This window comes from Tetrao urogallus (genome assembly GCF_951394365.1).
Source record: "Tetrao urogallus genome assembly, chromosome: 1".
Taxonomy (NCBI): domain Eukaryota; kingdom Metazoa; phylum Chordata; class Aves; order Galliformes; family Phasianidae; genus Tetrao; species Tetrao urogallus.
This window is the reverse complement of record NC_136813.1, coordinates 134,288,774-134,309,341: the sequence shown is the minus strand read 5'-3', so window position 1 is coordinate 134,309,341 and position 20,568 is coordinate 134,288,774. Positions and strand designations below refer to the sequence as shown.

The following is a 20,568-nucleotide window of genomic DNA, read 5'->3' as shown; positions in this document are numbered from 1 at the left end:
GCAACATGCAGACTTTTTCTGCATCCATACCTCATACTCTCTTTGCACTTTGGTTGTTGCAAGGGACAACCTCACTCTCCTCTCAGGGGCACTTGAATAGCTATAGAAACAGCATGGTTCTTGCAGCCATTTCAAACTCCTTGCGCTGCAGTGAGAAGCCTCTCCAAGATGCTGGCCTGATGAAAAACCCCTCTTTCATAGGTGATTCATTGCCTCCAGACCCATGGCCAAACCTTCCTCAGTGCCTGTCTGCTGCCTCACCTATCTGCCTCAGATGTCTGCTCACGTACAAAGACAGGGCAGCCAGATAGACCTCTTCCTTTGGCAAGATGTGTTCAGAAGAAGTGAAATGGCAGTTTTACCCTTTCTATTTCACTGTAGAGGACTGACCAGTCTGCCCCCTGGCCTCTTCTTACAGAGAACACCCGGCTTACAGAAAGTCCTCATTTCTTTTGGTACTTCTTTTTTGCCCTGACATCTCAGTGCCAGAACATGTGCATGTGTGCACACGAGCTCTCTAGGCTGGCATGCTACTGCAAGCAGCCTTCAGGGTGCATTTAGTTCTCCTGGAATCCACGATGATCTCCTTGGCAGCTCTGTGCACTGTGCTCCCCAAGTCTGACATGCCCCTGTTTCTGACACGTGGCACCTTACTTGGTCTTATGGAATCCCTCCCACTCCAGCATATCTCCTGGATGAGAGAGGAGCCTGAACGGAAGAAAGGTGATCACGTACTCCCAAAACTCAACCACTGGAGAGGTGGTGTTTGCAGGCACAGTTCTGTTGTCCCAGTTGGAGGTATTCAGAAAGTCCACACAGAGATCTAGCAAAAGAAAAGGAAGTCAATGAGCCAGAGAAATTTTCCAAGACTACTCCATGAGGGATGCTCCTTCCCCACTGTTCCCTAGCCTTCATGCTGACTGTACACAGACTCTTCACCCTGTGCTATAAAACATCTCATTAAACTTTTGTATCTCATTAAGCATCTCACTGAAGCCTGGCTCTCCCCAGCTATGAATTCCAGTCCAAGAGTAGGCAGAGAGCTTGGGTAAGGAGCAGGGGAAGGGGGGAGCTTCTCTGCCAAATAGAAACCACATGACTGCAAAATGTAGATTACTGTGAAGAAGCCACCATAGGTAGCCAAAAATAAAAAAGAAAAATTTAAAAGATGGAAAATCCCATTCTCCTCACACTCCACACATCATCTGCTATCCACACATATATGCCTATATTCTCAAACAGTGCAACTGCTTTCATGTTCCACTATACCATCCCCAACTCTGTCACACAGTGTAGAACTGCTAAAAATGGAGGAGATGCCATGCATCCAAGAAATGCACTTCATCACACATTTGGCAAGCAAAAGATAGTCCACAGGAAAACAGAGGAATGCCAGCTCTGGCTGGGAAGCTTCAGCACATGAAGAGAACATCTGTGGTTTTCCCAACAAAACAAACAAACAAACACCCCCCCTCCCCTCCAAAAAAAAAAAAAAAAAAAAAAAAAAAGCATGTTGGGGGAGCTAAAGGAATCAGATCCACTCTTTACAAAGATGCTTACCTCTGCTGGGATGTAGGGGCAGAGGAAGCTGCGAGTAAATAGCCCATAGGGCAGGGAAATTTAACACATCAAAGGAATGATTCACCACAAAATAAATAAATAAATAAAGGGCTTTAGCTGCTGCTGAAGCCCTTTCCAGCCTGGCTTTGAACTGAAAGCAAAACAACCTGTTCAATATGGTAAAAAAAAATAAAAATTAAAATTAAAAAAAAAAAAAAAGCAAAAGCATGCCAAGCCTCATCAGATTCATGAAAGTTACCTCATATCTAATTCCACTTCCAAGGAACAGCCCAAGTGCCTTAAATAAAATGAAAGCCTAGTCTTTACTGCTGGGCATGGTGTTGTGATCTGCAGGCATGAGGAATTGAGATCCCTGGCCAAGACAATGAAATTAGACCAGAAGAAGAAGGCTTTAAGAGTTTTGTGTTCCTGGTTCCTGCACTGGGAGACTCATACTGGCAAATCCTCCTATGCAGGTTTGGGCTGATTTAGCCAAAAGTTGAGTGTGCAAAAGAAAACAGCTGAGCAGCTACCGCTCCAGAAGCTCAGAAGGAGCCAAGTAGCAAAAGGGAATTGTAAAATAAATCATTGTGCCAGAGCTAATGAAAATCTCTTGCCTTGTGAGGGACACTCCAAATTGGCTTGAAATCTCTTCTCAACCCATATATCCCATTTTCCAGAAAACGTGGATTGTTCAGTGAAATCTCAACAATGAAGGTATCTCCATGCAGAAATAGTCTTACTGTCCCCTACTGCTAAGTATAAAGCCAGACCACTCACTCACTCTTCCTGGCCTTTTGTCCATGGTGAATGAAGACCACTGCCTTCACAGGAATCCCACAGACCACAGAGCACCTCACGGGAGCAACCCCTCTGGACAGTACTCTGTGAAACCCACAGTACAACTACAAAATAATGTCAGAAGCCAAGACATTCATCTACAGTAAAAATATTTTTAGACAAGTGAAAAAGCATTTTCTACAAAACCCAAATAATTTCTGGGAATTGGGAAGGGGGAAAAGAAATCTATGAATCTGTGACTGCATGAATCTATCTGAAAACTGAGACTCCATCTCCAACCAGAAGCCAACCAGAGGAAGGTGTACCTGAGTTCCAAGGGTTATTGCAGCTGGCCCATGGTAGTACAGTGGTGAATGAGCTGAACAGGTAGAAGAGTGCCCAGGACAGTATAATGATATAGTAGATGTTTAAATAGGTCTCAATGACTTGCGAGGAATATCCAATTCCTGTGAAGAAAAACAAAGCCTCTGAGAAGGCCATCAGATGTCAAATGTCTAAATTCATCCACCACCCCCTCCCCAAAAACAAAAAATGGCATAGTGCATGCTATAGTAAGCAGAGTGTAATGCCAAGCATAGGTCACTAGAGAATAGAGTAAGAGCTACCTCTAGGAAAGAGAAGGGATTTTATGAAGACAAGAAATGTTGCTGGTATCTCTAGACAGCTATATGGTGGAACAGAGGGAGAAAACTTTTCACTGATGAGAAAATATTTTTCTGATACTAGCGCTGTTATATTACACTGCCTCGCCTTCAGGAAAACAAGACGTATAGCCTTGAAAGAAAAGAAATATAGGTAAGTTTATTTCTTCTGGAAAGACTTGGGCAAGAAGAATTCTCACTGGTGATGTACACCAATCATAAAATATGGTGATGGGGCAAAAGACCATATATAGGAGACGAGCTCTACCTTTGGGTCTTTGGGCTCATCACTCACTGAGACACCAGAAAAGTCATTGGGTCAGAAAGCCTAAATTCATCTGCTGAAAACTGGCTGTCAGCACCCTTAGAGGTACCATTGCTGTCTGCTTCCAGGCCATGTGCTGGTATTTAATTTGCCTGAATATAGGCTTCTCTTTCCTTGGGCACTGGTAAGGTTGCACTATAAGTACTGTGCTCAGTTTTGGGCCACTCACTACAAGAAAGACATTGAGGCCCTGGAATGTGTCCAGAGAAAGGCAACAAAGATGTGAAGGGTTTGGAGCACAGGTCTTGTGGGGAGTGGCTGAGGGAACTGAGATTGTTCAGTCTGGAGAAGAGGAGGCTCAGAGAATCACAGAATCACAGAATCACAGAACTGTAGGGGTTGGAAGGGACCTCCAGAGATCATCGAGTCCAACCCCCCTGCCAAAGCAGGTTCCCTACACCAGGTCGCACAGGTCGGCATCCAGGCAGGTCTTGAACATCCCCAGAGAAGGAGACTCCACCACCTCCCTGGGCAGCCTGTTCCAGTGCTCCGTCACCCTCACTGTAAAGAAGTTCTTGCGCATGTTTGTGCGGAACTTCCTATGCTCCAGTTTCTGGCCATTTCCCCTTGTCCTGTCTCCACTCACCACTGAAAAGAGTCCGGCCTCGCCATTCTGCCCCCCACACCTTAGATATTTATAGACCTGGATCAGGTCCCCTCTCAGTCTCCTTTTCTCAAGGCTGAACAGACCCAGTTCACTCAGCCTTTCCTCATAGGGGAGATGCTCCAGGCCCTTCACCATCTTCGTGGCCCTCCGCTGGACTCTTTCCAAGAGATCCCTGTCTTTTTTGTACTGGGGAGCCCAGAACTGGACGCAGTACTCCAGATGAGGTCTTACCAGGGCAGAGTAGAGGGGGAGGATCACCTCCTTTGACCTGCTGGCCACGCTCTTTTTAATGCACCCCAGTAAGCCATTGGCCTTTTTGGCCACAAGGGCACACTGGTGGCTCATGGCCAACCTGTCGTCCACCAGGACACCCAGGTCCCTTTCCGCAGAGCTCCCCTCCAGCAGCTCATCCCCCAACCTGTACTGGTGCATGGAATTATTCCTCCCCAGATGCAAGACTCTACACTTGCTTTTGTTAAACCTCATCTGGTTTTTTTCTGCCCAGCTCTCCAGCCTATCCAGGTCTTGCTGAATGGCAACACAGCCTTCAGGCGTGTCAGCCAATCCTCCCAACTTCGTATCATCGGCAAACTTGCTGAGGGTGGCCATTATCCCCTCATCAAGGTCATTGATGAAGATGTTGAACAAGACCGGACCCAGCACAGACCCCTGAGGAACACCGCTAGTTACAGGCCTCCAACCGGACTCTGCACCACCAACAACGACCCTCTGTGCTCTGCCAGTCAGCCAGTTCTCAACCCACCTCACTGTCCACTCATCTATCCCACGCTTCCTCAGCTTTGTTATAAGGACGTCATGGGGGACAGTATCAAATGCCTTGCTGAAATCAAGGTAGACTACATCCACTGCTCTCCCCCTATCCACCCAGCCAGAGACAACATCATAGAAGGCTACCAGGTTGGTCAAGCACGACCTCCCCCTTGTGAACCCGTGCTGACTACTCCTGATAACCTCCTCTTCTTCCAGTTGTCTGGAGATGACATCCAGTACAAGCTGTTCATCCAAAGAGAAGACTTTATCATACACTGAAAGGAGGTTGCAGAGATGTGAGGGTCAACTTCTTTTCACAAGTAACAGTGATAGAATCAGAAGGAATGGCCTCAAGTTGCACCAGCAGAGTTGGATGTTAGGAAACATTCCTTCTCAGAAAGAGCGATGACACATTGGCACAGGCTGCTCAGGGTGGGGGTGGAGTCACTGCCCCTGGAGGCATTCAAGAACCATGTGGATGTGGCACTGTGGGACACATTTAGTGGTATGGTGCTGTTGGGCTGGCATTTGGACTTAACAATCTTAGTAGTCTTTTTCAAACATTATGATTCTATGAGTCTCTACCCATAAAATGAGTGTAATAGACTCTCCTCTGGGCAGAAGAATTGTGGAAGTTAAATTCATTAACATCTTAAAGCCATTTAGCAATCTTCTTCCATGAGCTCAGGAGTCCTGGTTCTTATACCTGTACCTTAGTCCCAGCCCAGCTCCAGGCTGTCAGTGTGGTGGCTGCAGCACAAGATCCCCAGTATGCAGGACATCAGCCTCATTCTCTCTTCAGCATTTGTCCCAGCTTCCATGGAGGCTTTTGTCTGTCAACACACACCCTTTTTCCCAGCACCACTCACTTTTAGTCACCTACAGGAATCACCCGTACACACAGCAGGCACCAGGAGAGAAAACAGGGCTGTGAGAGAAAGGAAGGGAGGGGGAATAGGAAAAGGAGAGAAGAGGAGAGGAAATGTGGAAGAGAGAGAAAGAAAGAGAGGGAAAGAGAAGCAGAATAATGCTTCCAAAAGAGGCTCTGAGTCACTAATTTTTAGAAAGTGCTGCCAGCAGTTCCTGTAAATTGACTCACCTTCAAAGATGGGACAGATCTTCCTCCAGGCAGTGACCCCTCCTTGGCTGGTGTACTGCCCCAGCGCTGTCTCCAGAAGGAACAGTGGGATCCCACAGGTGAAGAGAAAGATGAGGTAGGGGATGAGGAATGCTCCTGCAAAGAGAGATCAGATACTGCCTCAGGAACCTCTTTAAAACCTTACCCTACACACCCCTTACAGATACCTTGGGCCACAGCTAGAATCCTCTAGATGTAAACAGAAATATTTCCCTGAATTAACTGTGTGGCCTCTGCAAAAGAAAAAGTTCTCTTACTTCATCAGTTCTTGGAAAAATACAAGTCTGGTCTGCCTCATGCTTCTGCAGTACTGCTGCATTTGTGTTGGCCACTGGCTAGAGGTAAGGTAGAGCTGTTTAACGGGAAAAGACCACACTTAGAAAAGTGTCCCTGTTGTCATTCCCCAACTTCGTGCTCACTTTCAGCAGGAGACAGGCAAAGCACGAGGAGCCCTTGCTTCACATAATTGCATTTGTTCTGCCTGTCCTGGGAGTCACAGAAAACTTGCTTGGAGGATACAAACCTGGAGACTGTGGCATTTCTTGATTAATAATAAATCTATTGGGGTATAAATTCGCTTGAGACAGATTTCACATCAAATTAGACAAGTAGTTTGCACTGAAAGAATGGAAGCAGAGGGACGGCAAAAGAGTATCTTTCTAGTATTTTCAAAATGAAAAAGTTTAACTTCTCTCTTTGGTTTTTCATTAAAATAAAGAGTGTGAGGCTTCCACATTTTCACTCCCCTCAAAAGACAGGCAGTAAAAGCAAAGCAAGTCAGGGTAGATGTCTTTTTGTCAGGGTCCTTCCATCACACAGCAAAATTTAGTCATGAGCATCTCCCACTGCCAGTGCCTGGGGGAGCAGCAGCGGTGTGGACAGCAGAGATGAGGGCCTCAACAGGAACAGGCTTTGTCCCCAGGTCCCAATTCTCCCCTGCCAGCACTGCCACTCATGCTGAAATTCCTTCTCATGAAGGATAATTAGCAATTAGGAGCATTTCCTCTTGTTTTTAAGCCAGCAACGTTACAATAACAAGCTGATCCAGATTTTCTCTAAACACAGCTGTGCTGTAGCTACAGGGGACCTGAGGGTGGAGGCAGGGAACTCAGTTCACAGCCTCCTTACAGGTTTGCAGAGCAGGCAGTGGGAACTGCTTAAGCTAAACCAGAGGCAGCTGCTCCTTTGCTGTTACAAGACCCCTTTGCAACAAATCTGCAGGACAATTTTATTATCCTGTGCATGCGGGAGCCTTCCAGCAGGCCAGACCCTCTCCTTTGGTATTATGTCTCAAAGGCTGACCTGTTTTATTCTGAGCAATGATGGCTTTCTTCTACCTTTCCTGCCTTGCCTCCCTTAACCTTCCCCGGCTGTTACCAGCTGATACTCCAACTGCCATCTCCTCCCCTCTTTGCTTCTCCACTAAAGGAGGCTCAGCAAGAAAGCTCTCCTTTCCTTATGAAAGAAACAGACCTCTTTTCCTTATGATTCTATAGCAACTACAGGATGCTGAGCAATTAGATCAAACTTGAAGTGAAACCATACACAAGCTTACAATCAGTTGATTTACAAAAAATTAACATGATTGTTTTTATGTCATCGGTCTTCACAACTTTATAACTGTTTCACTGCATTGGAAGGTAGAGAAAGGTAACAGGACACCATTCCCAGGCTGGCAGCAGTGGAGAACTAACAAAAGGCAAAAATACCTTTTTTTTGCAACAATGTGAAGGGCTTTTGCAATGGTAAGGATATATTTTAGCGTCATGGGAAAGAGAGCAGGTTATCCCATTCTAGTTTGTTGTCCATTTGTTTCCCTGGAGCATTTGAGAAAGAAATGTTTCCCCTACAGTCATAACATATTTTCTGCAATGGCAGTGTGTGAGTTGGGAGAAAAGGACTTTCCTGTCCTAATCTTTCCTAAGCTTAGCCTTGTTGGCCTCTGAATTACAGCATCAGATATTCCAAAGTAGTTCAATTTAAAACAAACAAAAACAAAAAAAGACCTTTAAAATAAAAATTAGCCTTTCCACACTAATCAGCATACAAATTGCAAGGACTACTGGACTGGATAATATAGACATACACTATGTAAAGGTATCATCCAAGCCCAGGAAAGAACTTCCATGCAAAAGACATGACCTTTCTCTCAAATCATCACTGCAGAATGGGCTGTTCAATAATGTGCAGCACTTGTGTTAAGTATCCTGTGCTTTTCTGACTTACTTACTGCCATCGCAATCTCAAAGAAGGTAACTAAAGAATCTACTTAAAAAACTACCCCAGGTTCAAGTAAAGACTCTTTCTATTTTCTTAAACCATCTTCTTATCCAACCCCCATCTGGCTCAGAGGTGACATTGTACTGACTCCAGCTTGATTTGGAAGAACTCCAGAAACAACACACGGGATGAGAATTTGGTAATCTTGGGATGAAGAACAGCTGAATCAGTAATCTGTTGGTGACAGCTTACAGCACGTGGGGGAAGAATGGCCTTTGAGATATAGTCTGCAGGGGAAAAATACTTAAGGCAAGGGAAACATGCTAACAAAAGCTAGTGGCAGTCAATTATTCTCTTTTTCCTCCCCAGCTATGTTTTATTGTTATGAGAAAGCTTATTTTTTAACCACTTAATGATTTTATTGCATTGTTATTGTGAAAGGGGCAGCCACATAAGAAACAAAAGGGAAGGGAATAGATTATTCCTGGGGACAGATTTCCCTAGCAGTGTGTTGACCACTGGCAGAACTGCTCCTGGGAAAGTGGTAGCTGCATCCTTCTTTCCATCCTCAGAAAACCCTTCTCATATATTCTCGAAGATGTCTCTTCTGTCTTATATTTCCCCAATACAACAAGATAAGATGCTTCAGCTTCCATCACTTCTGGAGCTGAGTTATGCTGGCTTAATAGAACACTGTGTTGCCCTCATAACCACAGGGCAGCCAGCCCTGTGAGAGTTGCAGGTGGGAGTTCAAGTTTTCTGAAGAAGGAAGAGGGCACCCAGGTGCCAGGAAGGACATACTAGGCTTTAGCAAGGATACTGGCACCATCAAAGCCTTTCCTCCTCTATAACAAGGTCCTGAGAGAGGTGGGGGTAATAGATAGAGTGGGAAAGGTAATGATGCAGAAGGAGGTTGATGCTGGCTTTCTGACCCCTTACAGCTCATTTTGGAAGACCATATGTGTCTCTGAATACCCAAGAGCCTCAAACAGTTCCTGAGAGGTAGAGCTCCCCTCCTAAAAGATTCATTTGTAACTAAAACTCAGCAGAGCTGCTTTGAGAAGCAGCACCCACTGGGAGAAATAGGCCCAGAAATGAGTGTATTTTGTAGTGTCTGCAGACCAAGAACAACTCTTACTAACAACTTACCACCGCCATTCTTGTAGCAGAGGTATGGGAACCTCCACACATTACCCAGACCAATGATCTCTCCAGCCACAGACAGCACAAACTCCACTTTGCTGCTCCACTGGCCTCGCTCTTCCATTTCCTCCTCTTCTGTCTCTTCAGGAACTGTAAGTGCCCCATTGGGCTCTGCCTTCTTGACTGTGGCTCTGGTCATGGCTCTGTGGGACAGAGGAGAAACAGAATGCAGGTGCAGGGAGCCACTGGTGGGAAAAGGAGTGAGGGGACCAGCCGCAACAACAGACCCATTCCTACTGTCACCTTGAGTGCAAAAGTGAAAGAAAAATTTGCAGGAGAAAGCAGAGCTATGGAATCACAGAGAAAATTCACTCACTGCTTGAGAAGCCACACTGAATGTGGCTGGGCCTAAGGGGTGGAACAAGGAAGACATTTTCTAATCTATACAGAATAATGAGCTATCCGTAGCGTCATCTTAATTAAACAAGATTAGTCATTGCTTATTGCAAAATGCAGTTTTCTACTGTACACAGAGTCAGTCTAAATCTAGCCAAAATTCACTCAAGTCAGAATAAATCTTCTTGTTGACAACATCTTCACATTGATTCCCAGTATTTGATTATAAAGAGAAGATTAAGTGTAAAGACAGGAATCTTCTTTTACCCATCTGAAATAATCCTCCTCAAAAGCATGCCCTAATGGGTTACCTGGTGTAAGGATGCACAGGGAAAGCACAGCCTTAACATGAACAGGGTAGATGATGAACTGTGCCAGGGAAGTCCTAGCTGTAGCTACATCTTGCTGGTGGCTTTGCTCAGAAGTTGGCCTTAGAAGGGCCAGTTGGTATCAGCAACATGCATCAGGGATACATGTTCCCTTGCTTGACTTAGGAAGCTGCACTGGAAGCAAATCTCTCCAAAGTAACAACGTCTCTGAAAGGCTTCCATCCCCACTATCTTAAGTGCAAAGAAACCAGGGCTTTCTCTCTTCACATTAGCTTGCTGGTGGTTTGGTAGATATCTTAACATCACTTCTACTTCTTCCCCCCTCCATCCTAAGGGGCCATCCCCATTACCAAGGATCAGCAGAGATAGGAATCTGTGCTGCCCACACTGTTCATCTCTTCCTTTGTCCCTGGATCTCCCCTGGACCACTGAGTGCCCAGGTGAAATCCAGGCATGGTTCTGGAAGTGGCTCAGTCCAGGGACCTCTCCAAGCCAATAGAACGAGCAATACCTTGCCACATTTGACTCCACCTTACAGGACCTCCAAACCCATCTAACATTTTGCAGTCTCATATGGAACCAGGACACCATCCTTTCTCTCTTTGTACGTTCTCTCCAGTTTTCTCACTTAAGGCTAGCTAGTGTGTAAGGACAATCAGAAAGCCTGAGGCAACTGGGAATAACAATACGTATGGTCTTACTAACAAATTGGCCTGGTAGCATAAAAACACCATGGCGTTTCTTTTGGTGCAGGTTCAACAGGGTGAAAGGGAAGCAGGATCAGGTTGATCCTTGATGCTTGAGCTTGCTTCACACAAGACAGCATCATTATCACTGGGTCTCATTTGCTTCTGCAAGTTGCCTAATGCAGATGAAATCATTTCCTAAATGCTAACCCTCTGGATATATCAGGTCCTCAGGCAGAGAAAGACACTTGCATATGAAAAGGCAATTTTTAGTGAATGTGCATAGCAAAGCAAGCAGGTTTTGGCAGAAGGCATATTTTCTGTCATTCAAGTACAGAAAAGAAACCAGACCACAGTGTAAAACATCAGGCCTTTGCGTCCGCATCTGCCTTCATGCCAAGGGACCGCTACACTTCCCTTTGACATCAGCAGCACATTTTATAGAGTCACTGAATCTCTCAAGTTGGAAAGGACTCATAAGGATCATTGGGCACAACCCCTGGCTCCACACAGCACCAAACCCTGTGTCTGAGAGCGGTGACCCAATGCCCCTTGACCTCCAGCACTTGGGGCCGTGCCCGCTGCCCTGGGGAGCCCGTTCCATGCCCGCCACCCTGTGCTGCAGACCCTGTCCTGACCCCCAGCTGCCCTCCCCTGACACAGCTCCATGCCGTTCCCTCGGGCCCTGTCGCTGTCACACGGAGCAGAGCTCAGCGCTGCCCCTCTGCTTCCTGTGAGGAGCTGCAGCCGCCATCAGGCCTCCCCTCAGCTCCTCTACTCTGCGCTGAGCAAACTCAGGGCCCTCACTTTCACACTTTGCCCTCCAGAACCTCCTTCATCTCTTTAGCCCTCCTTTGGACGCTCTCATAGTTTTATGCCCTTTTTGTACTGTGGCACTTCAAACTGCACACAGAACTCAAGGTGAGGCTCCACTGGTGCAGTGTGGAGTGGGACAATCGCTTCCCTCAACTGGCTGGCAATGCTGTGCACGATGCACCCCAGCATAGGGCTGGCCTTTCCACAGACTCTGAAAGCAGAAGACTGAATCACATACAAAGCTCTAACACTGCCTTTAGTAAGATGAGCTGCAGCAAGAGCAGTGGGGCATATAGCACGGAGAAGGGCAGTTAGGGGCCATTGGAGGCCATTTTCAAGGCTACGTGTCTGCCTGCTGAAAAACGCTGCACAAAGATTCTGGTTCCCCATTAAACCTGAAAGCTTTTCAGCTCTACCTTTGCCCCTTCCACTTTGCTTCCCTGCTGGGATGGATGTGAAGGGGAAGGGCCAGGCCCTGCCGCCAGCCTTTTCCTGGCTTCTGAAGGACCCTCTCCCTGCTGCCTGCCTGCTGCAGGGCTGCCAGCTGGCTCATCACTTCATTCAGATGCTGCAGCACAGCCTCCTCGGCTCTGAGAGTAACAGAGCTCCTCGCACTGTCAAATGGGAGAGAAAAAAATAGCACGTACTTAATGAAACATGTTTGATCTGTCACAGTCCTTGGCATGTCCCAGTTTGCTGCAGTCCAGGGCACATTATCAAGTACAATGATGCTTAAGTCTGGGCTTATTGAGGATGTCATGAAAAGCTGACAGGAAAGGACTTGGCTAATTCTTTGCTTTTGTTCTTTTAATGCAAGGAGATCCAAGAAGCAGTCTATTTCTACTAATGTTTGTGTTTTCCCTGGTTGTGTGTTAGCCCTGTCTCTGAAAGGGGCAGGGAAGCTCACTGATGGGCAGCCACCTCCTCTGCCCAGCCCAGGAGGCAGTGCTGAGTGCTAGCCCAGAGCCCCAGTGCTGCTATCAGGGATATCGGGAGCAGGACATGGGTTCTGACCTGCTTTGACCCCATCCCATGGCCCCAGAACAGGCCAACATGAAGAGTAGAATCTGGAATGCCACCCTGGGAAAGCATGGATCAGCAGGGGAGATGCTGCGCTTGTGGCTTTATTTTCCTATTGCAAAAAAGGGAGAAGCACCCAAGTTATGGAAATAAACCTTTTCAACTAGATATGGTTGGTAGATTAAACCAGTGCCCAAAGTTTGGGCCCTTTGTGTCTCAAGCTCCCATTTCTCCCTTCCCAAGCGAAGTGATACACAGCATTACACATCAGATTTTCCTCCTCTGCGTTGCCTGCTGTTTCTACGAAGAAGCCTATTCACACAACTCCTGCTTCTTTTCTGAAACATCTACTCCCACTGTGCTCCTGCCCTATATGTTCCCAGGCCAGATGGGGACTCAAATAGCTTCTTGTTTCCAGCTAGGAATAATATGAGTCTCCCACAGCAGCCCAGACACCCACTGTGTTACATCTTTCCTGACGTGCATTTTCTTCTTCCTTTAGATATTTCTGTCCTTAATACACAAGCTTGGAAAAAATACTTTGCTTCTCACTGCCTGCCTGCAATTCTTCTGCTCTCTCGTTACCAAAGTTTGAAGAAAACTGGCTCCTTCCCTCTGTCTCTTTTGTTCCTTTGCCATGAGGTCTTTCCCATGACTGAGATGCCCCTGGCATAGCCCACAGTTCTGCCACTCATCCACCACCTCCATCCTCTGACCCAATCTCCTTCCAACCTCACCAGCCACTTTCAGAGATGCCCTACTGTATTTTCAACCCCCAGTCCATCAGTAAGGTGCCTGGAGCAAGTTGCCCAGAGAGGTGGTGGATGCCCCATCCCTGGAGACAATCAAGGTCAGGCTGGATGGGGCTCTAAGCAACCTGATCTACCTGTAGATGACTGTTCATTGCATGGAGGTTGGACCAGATGACCTCTAAAAGTTCCTTCCAATTCAAACAATTCTACGATTTTCCAGGCCAGGCCTTGCAGACATGACCTGTCCTCTCCCCACAGAGGGAACAGGGCAGGTTTGGAACAGGGCATGGTGTGTGCCAGCAGCCAAGTTTTTTCTCCACAAGGTGTAAATGCTGCAACAATCAGAATCCTCCTGGATTCTGCCTGTCACTGAAAAGAGAGCAGACAGCATGCAGGCAGCCTCAAGCAAGTCCCTTCCTCAGAAGCTGGCTGAGGTAACCACGTCTCTCAGTGTTCAGAATTTTAGGGTTTTGTTGGCCTGCAGCCATGGGATCTTTCCCATATGGCCACTCAAGGCAAGCAAGGCCCAGGACACAGCTGAAGTGCTGTGAGCCAGTTCAGTCCCACATGCCAAAAGCACTATGCAGAAAAGCAATATTTATTCATTGTGTTTGGTAGCAAACTGTCATTAAAGAGAGAGGCAAGAATCAGAAAGAGGAGAATGAAAGCATCATTTGAAAGCAAATCCTAGTTGTACCTCAGTCCCTCCTAAGGCAAAAGGGACTGACTGAGGACTGCTCATATGAGATGAGGAACAAGAGTAAAAAGAGAAGGAAGCCACCAGGAGTTCTGGCATAGGAGAGAGAAGGTTGCCTTCCCACAAGCCCAGTGTCACCACTCAAGAGCCCTGCCTCTGGGCAGCTGACCTCCTCTGTTTGACCCTCTTCTGCTGTTTTATCTCGAGGCAAACGAGAAGAGGGCAGTCTCAGGAGCAAACAGTGAATCAGCAATTGATACCATATCAAAAAGCAGAAGATAACGCTCACCAGAGGAAGCGCAATGTAAAGCACCTTTGGACACTGGTAGGTGCTGTTTGAGCTGCAGGAGGCAGAGCCACAGTTGATGGCTGAAGACAGCACTGCATTTATGTGTCCTGGCTTTATTGTGGAAGAAGTAGCAGTCAAGCACATGAACTGCAATTTGAGGTGGGGAGGGAGGAATCAGAAAGGCAGGCTGTGCTGGGTTATGCAAGGAGGAGCAGGACGATGCAGGAAATTTGTTGGCTGCATGATATGAACTGGCAGCTGGAATCCTGTACCACATGCCAATGGTAAGGAGGGAACAAGGACAGAGAACAAGGGTACAGTGCCAGGGTGCAGCTGAAAGAGCAGTCCAGAGGAGCAGTGCTGCTGCTGGAGCAGGGCAAAGACGCAAGATGTACAGGGAAATGGGAGCAGTACCTCTTCCCAGCAACATGAATAGTGATTGCTGCTCCCAAACCTGAACTTGTCTGGAGCATGGCTCACTCCAGCTGCAAGAAGAAGGGCAAGGAAAAGTATAGCAAGAGAAAAGTGATCAGTTCCCGGACACCAGTTCAAATTAAAATGCCTTTCTTTTCTAGATGTTGAAAGCTACCTGTCTTCTTTACAATTCTTGATTAACTTTTGAGTGATGTGGGTGATACAGGGTATCTCAAGGCATCTGTCCATCAAGGTTCTTGGGGCACAGTGGACCCATGCTATGAGGATCCATGCCATCCTGCCATGAGGATCCATGCCATCCTGCCATGAGGATCAGACCCTGCTTGCATTTTCTCCAACATGAAAAAAGGGCAATACTCCTGCATTCAGCATTTTTGCTGCTTACTGACACCAGCAAGAATGAGAGTAGGAGCATCTGTAAAGATGCTAATGACATGTATATCTATGATGCAAGCTCAAGGTGTGCAGAGTGCAGTCCTTTGCAGGAAAGGACCAAGCCTTTCCTCATTGTCCTCTACTAGCAGAGAAACACAACCCATGCTTAGAGCAGTGCAGGCTTGTTTCTTCCTCACACTGGCTCTTTGGTGCCTGCAGCTCATCGTTCCTGCTGCAGAGGGCAAAGCCACAGAAGACCATGAAGACCCGAGCCCCGCAGCAGCCTGGGCCTGGTTGGAGTCTCCAAATGCTGGTTGGAGCCTGGGCCTAGCTGGACGCCTGGCAGCCAGCCAAGGCGCACGGGCAGCAGAGAGGTTCTACTGGGGCAGGACAGTGACCTGTCGTGCAGACCCACATGGACAGGACAGAGTCCAAGGCAGGGGACACGGTGGCTGCAGGGCTGCTCCTTCACAGAGCTTCAAGCTCAGGAAGCACACGGATGTGCACTGAAGCCTTGGGGCCCTGCCCGGAGCACCGGCAGGCAGCAGTAAGGCACAGGGCCTGCTGGGCAGCCCTCATCAGGGACCACATCTTCAGCCCCACGCTCAGCACTGATGGGCTTCTGCAGAGCTGTGAAGGCCAGGTCCAAGGTTCGGACCCTTATATTTCGAGTTCTCAGTGAAGAAAACTAAGGCAATAGCATTTCCAATGACATTGGATGAAAGCCCCCATTCACCACAGTGATTGCTTTAAAAGCACTGTTGTTGATTTAAGGAGATGTGGATCAGATGTTATGAAACCCCCACGTGATCTGCTTGGGTTTGTTCACAAACACACCCTCAGATCAGGGCTTCTGCACATGCACAGATCTTGCCTCCTCCCTGCCCTCCCCCAGGCTGGTTCTTCACCCCTAACTGGGAACAGATCCAAGGACACCCTGAGCAGGAAGGATAAGGAGCAGAAAGCACCTCTTGGAGCTGCACCGCCAAGCCACGCACTAGCACAGGGTCAGCAATCTGCAGGGTAGCATGGTAGGAGTCACTGCCTCCTGCTTGCCTTGAAGCTTTTCCCCTACATATCACTACCTAGCTATTGCTGCTCTTCATTCCCATCCCTCTCTGGCCCCCTCTTATGTCTTTCTCCACCTTTCTTCTGCATGAGGCCTTCTCTCGCTCTACTGCAGCCTTCAGTGCCAATTGCCCATCCTTCAGGTACCCACCGCTTCTTGGCAGCACAACTGCCTGCTCTGTCCGACAGGAACCATTAGGAGCAAGCTGTTCCCTGTGCTGATCCAAACCGATAATTGCTCCCCACCCTCCAGCCCTCTATCCTTTTGCTGGGAATTGTTTTCCCCCACAAATTCACTGGCCCACTCCCAGCCAGACCTGCAGGCGAGCAGATGCCCAGCTCACCTGCACCCATGTGGGATCTGCCAGGCAAGCCAGTCCCGTCTCACCAGTGTCCAGATGGGGAATCCACTGCACTGCACGCCAGGGAGATCCAGCAAGAGTTAAGGGAAAGGCTCCCCTCTCTCCTCCTCCAGTCCCTCCCCTTCCACCAACTCCCCCCATCAAATTGCCACCCTGCTCTCAGGTGGGTGGTGGGATGGCACAGGGAGGTGTGCCGGGGAGGGAGAACTCTCTCTGCAGCTCCATTTCCGCATGTGCCTCTCCAGACCTTGAACTGTGGCCCTGATAGGAAAGCAAGAATAGCAAGCAGCTGTGGGTGGACAGGGCAAAGGCCCCACATTTGCAAAGATCAACCATCGGCAGTGAGCCCACCGACCCCAAAGCATGGCCCCAGCCACCTGCCTGCTCTGCACCCATCTCAGCACCAACGTGCTTTTCCAGAGCTGATTGAGCGCTATGCCAGCAGCAGGCATTCCAGTTCTGCTACTTTTCTCAAAACAGTTCAGCTCCATAAATTTTTTTTTTTAATGATTGTTACTTTTTCATCTATCACTTTGCCCATAAACATGTCTGCCAAATTTCTACTGACCTTTTCTTGTATCTATGCCGTCAAACCAGAGTCGCATGCAGGATTTAAACTGGGACGTGTCCACCATACACCAGGGTTAGAGCTTCCTCTGGTCATCAGAGAGCTGACAGCAGCCCTCTGGGTCATGAGAGACCACAGCATGAGCACCACAATCTCTGCTGATGGGGGACCGTACTGCCGCCTGTCCTGCTGCAGCGCTCCAGCGTCACCCTGGGCAGCTGGGAAGAGGGACAGAAGAGGTTATCCAGATATGGAGGGGGATTGAGATAAGCCTAGGTAAGCAGAACTGACCTAAAAACCTCATTTATCCACACTGAAGTATTTCACAAGAACATCACAGCCTTTTTGCAGAACTGTAGATGGGAAAAGACCTGTGACATTCAGGCAAAAGAAGAAGAAAGCCAACCTAAATGAAAACTTTATCTAGAAATGAGTGAAAATCACTCTCCGTCAGGGAAAAAAGGGCTGTTATTTCTACTCTTCAAACCAGAAAATACCAGAAGTTACACTCAGTTTTCGGAGTTTCTCCCCGGCTAATAATTCATCGTAGTTTTCACGGGGCAACCTGATCCTGCTGTGGCAGCATCCACTTAAGGACTCACCATTGTCACAGCCCAGATCCCAACAACCTGATCTTCATCCTCTGCCAGTCTGGTGGCACAGACCCCAGGGACCACTAAAGACCAGGACTCTTGGTCCATGCTGCACTCCCAGTAGTGGCTGTCCCTGCCTTTGGGCACACCCTGCACCCCAGCAAAGTTCTCCTGCTCCCTGCTGGCTGGCAGCACTCCTCACCTCCTTTCTTCTCTCACTCTTCCAGGCCAGAGCATGGTGCAGTCTGGCTCCCATCCCACTGGGCTTCAGCCGGAGGAGCCACCACAGCCCATGCCCATCCATCTTTTGACACCTTTGCTAATGAAACCAAAATAACGCTGTAATAACAGCTGCTTGTTTGATCAGGAATTTGCCTTGTCAGCTGAACACTGTATTTTTAGAGGAGCTTCCCCTATGCATTCTTATAATTTATGCTTTATGTTTATGGTTAATTTCTTCTTAAGCAAGCCTGTCCTACAACAATTCCACCGTAACTAATCGCAAGTGAACATAACTAAAGTAACGAGTGCTAACGAGGCCCTGCTGTACCGTAATGGGCTCCGGCAGCTGCAGTGCTGCTCCAACGCGGGGCCTCACTTGTGCCCCTCTCAGCACTGCCCATCACTGACAGCCTCTTCCAAGGGCTCTAGAGAAGAGGAGGCTGTCAGGAGTCTCCTGCTTCAGTAGCACATTCAGGGCGAAATGTCCCTCTATCCTACGGCTCCCATGGTAAAGGAGAGGACAAGGCAAGGGGAGATTGTGCAGGAGCTCAGTGTTGGCAACAACAGTGGGCTGTGGAGAGGATTAGAGATATAAGGGTGACGTCCTTGGTCTAACAGACTCTTTGAGTCTAACAGCAGTGCTTGCTGGTGATCAGAGACCAAGGAGGACTATGGAAAAACATCAGGCAGAGGGCACAGGGCAGCGAATCCTATTGCCATGGGGTGCACAAGGTGACAGCAAACATCTACAGTGCATAGGTCACAAAGATGCAAAGGACACTATGTGGCTGTTGGGACAGAGTAGCACATGTTGGTGCCCAAAACAACTGGATGCACCAGTGAGCCCAGGCAAAATCTCCGGGACTCCCTTATTTCTATGTAAAACTGGAAGAAAAAAAAAAAAAAAAAGTAAAAGAATATACATGAAAAAAAATAAAATAAGTCTTCAATCCCATCCCCATGCTCCTGAAGCTTAAGAATTGACTTCTTAGACCGAATTACAGATTTTAGATTCTGAATGTGAAAGGGGAATTTCAAAGAATTGTCTCTCTTGTCTGATGGGACATCGTGTCTTCCCCATGTGGGAAGGGTCTGAGTTGGGGTATGTGCCACATACCCCAAAGTCTTGGGGTACCCCAGACTTCATCCCAAAGTCCTATTGAAAATAAGAATATCCAACAAACCTTTGGTGGTTTTTTTGCTGGTTTTCTTTTTTGCTTATCTGACCTGCAGAGCTCATCCAAAGCTTTACAGCAATTAGGTCATTTAGGAACACAGGCTTGGGAGGTTTCCTGGCTCATATGTAACCAGATCAATAAACCACATGCCCAATTCAATGGACACCAAGCTATTTGGAAACAAAGCAAGTCACAAGCCTTTCGGCAGGCACCCATTTTGCCTATCTGCAGCTGAGCAGACTTTCTACCTCAGCCATTTTCTGGAGGTAGCTGTGGACAATTTTCTATTAGCTTTAATGTACCTCACCAGTGGATCAAATCTCTTACTGGAAAATGAAAGTATAATTTTGTTTGAAATTAGTAAGACATGGAAGAGAATGTGTTTCTGGAGCTTCAAGTATGATTCATATAAAAAGCCAACTGAATATTATCCTCCGTATTAAACTCCATTTGTTATTTCTGGAAATAATTTCTACCAGCCAGCACTGCATGAAGTGGAATGGCTCCATCCACCCTCACACACTGGAGGTCTCTTCCCAAAGGGGATTTTCCTTTTCTTTTTTCTGAGCTCTTTCCTACCTTCAGCTCACAGGCGAGCATCAACATGCACGTCCTCAGGAGGCTAAAACAGCACATGCCAAAGCTGGGAATGAATACGATCCCTGTGGGAGAGAGCTGACTGCAGCTTGGAAAACACCAATAGGCAGCAGGAGCCAAAGTGCCTCCTTCACCCCAAGCCAGGGAAAGTCCCTCTCTGGCTCTACAGCCGGTGGGCTGCCCGTCATCCAGCATGCAAGTGGGGCCAAAGAGTCTCACAACTCGGAGGGTCTGCTGATCCACTTCAAAGACCTGTCTGAGGTACAGTCAGCTGAGGTCTACCATCATCTGTTCAGAAGGGGAAAGAAGAAATCCCCTGGAGCACAGCCAGACTGTTCACTCATCAGCATCGCTTCCCATAGACAACTATATGCTGTTTTTGTGTGGAAAGCAAGAGCTGGCACTGTACCAGAGGAAAGGGTCTTCTCTCAGTCTCCTTCTCTAACCTTTTCCTGCAGAAGCCCCTACCACGTACTGCTCACACCTATCCAAGTGCCCCACAGCCCCAGAAGGAAGCAGACAGCAGGAAGCTCTCCTCTTCCACATCCCCTTGCCCCAGGGAGTGGTGCTGGGGACCTGTCCCCTTGCCCCACAGGAGCACCCGGTGCCACCAGCCTGCCCGTGGAGGTAACCTTGCACCTCGCCTTTCTGCTGCCGGCAGTCGGTGAGGTCCTGGGGCCACCTGGTGGTTCATTACGTGGATTGTTTGAATTCTCTCTGTGCTGGGTGCTCCAGCAGCACCATACCAGGCCGTATAGCACAATGCCTGCCAGTCCTTGGAAAAGCCAAGCTTCATTCACTCACTCAGCCCTTCCTATGCTCCGGCTTTCTCAGGGTTACCTGAGAGCTATCCAGATTCCCAGGGCTACATGTCCTCTGGCTGCCCTCTTCAGATGCTGAGACTTCAACACTTAAAACAACTGTTCTTTGATTGTTATTGTTTGTTTTTTTTTTCACCCAAACAGCCTGAAAATGAGAG

General features: G+C 47.9%; 1 protein-coding gene across 1 annotated transcript in view; it reads right to left on the bottom strand.

The window, feature by feature from the left end:
- LOC306945663 (sodium- and chloride-dependent betaine transporter-like) overlaps positions 1–17,829 on the bottom strand; it is a gene marked incomplete at both ends in the record, with an annotated part of 36,313 nt that extends 18,484 nt beyond the window's left edge. The window contains 5 exons of the mRNA XM_079534432.1: positions 736–823; positions 2,667–2,807; positions 5,805–5,939; positions 9,213–9,409; positions 17,795–17,829. Of these exons, the coding sequence (XP_079390558.1) occupies positions 736–823; positions 2,667–2,807; positions 5,805–5,939; positions 9,213–9,409; positions 17,795–17,829 (596 nt within the window). The remainder of the gene's footprint in view (positions 1–735; positions 824–2,666; positions 2,808–5,804; positions 5,940–9,212; positions 9,410–17,794) is intronic.
- Between the last annotated feature and the right edge of the window lie 2,739 nt (positions 17,830–20,568).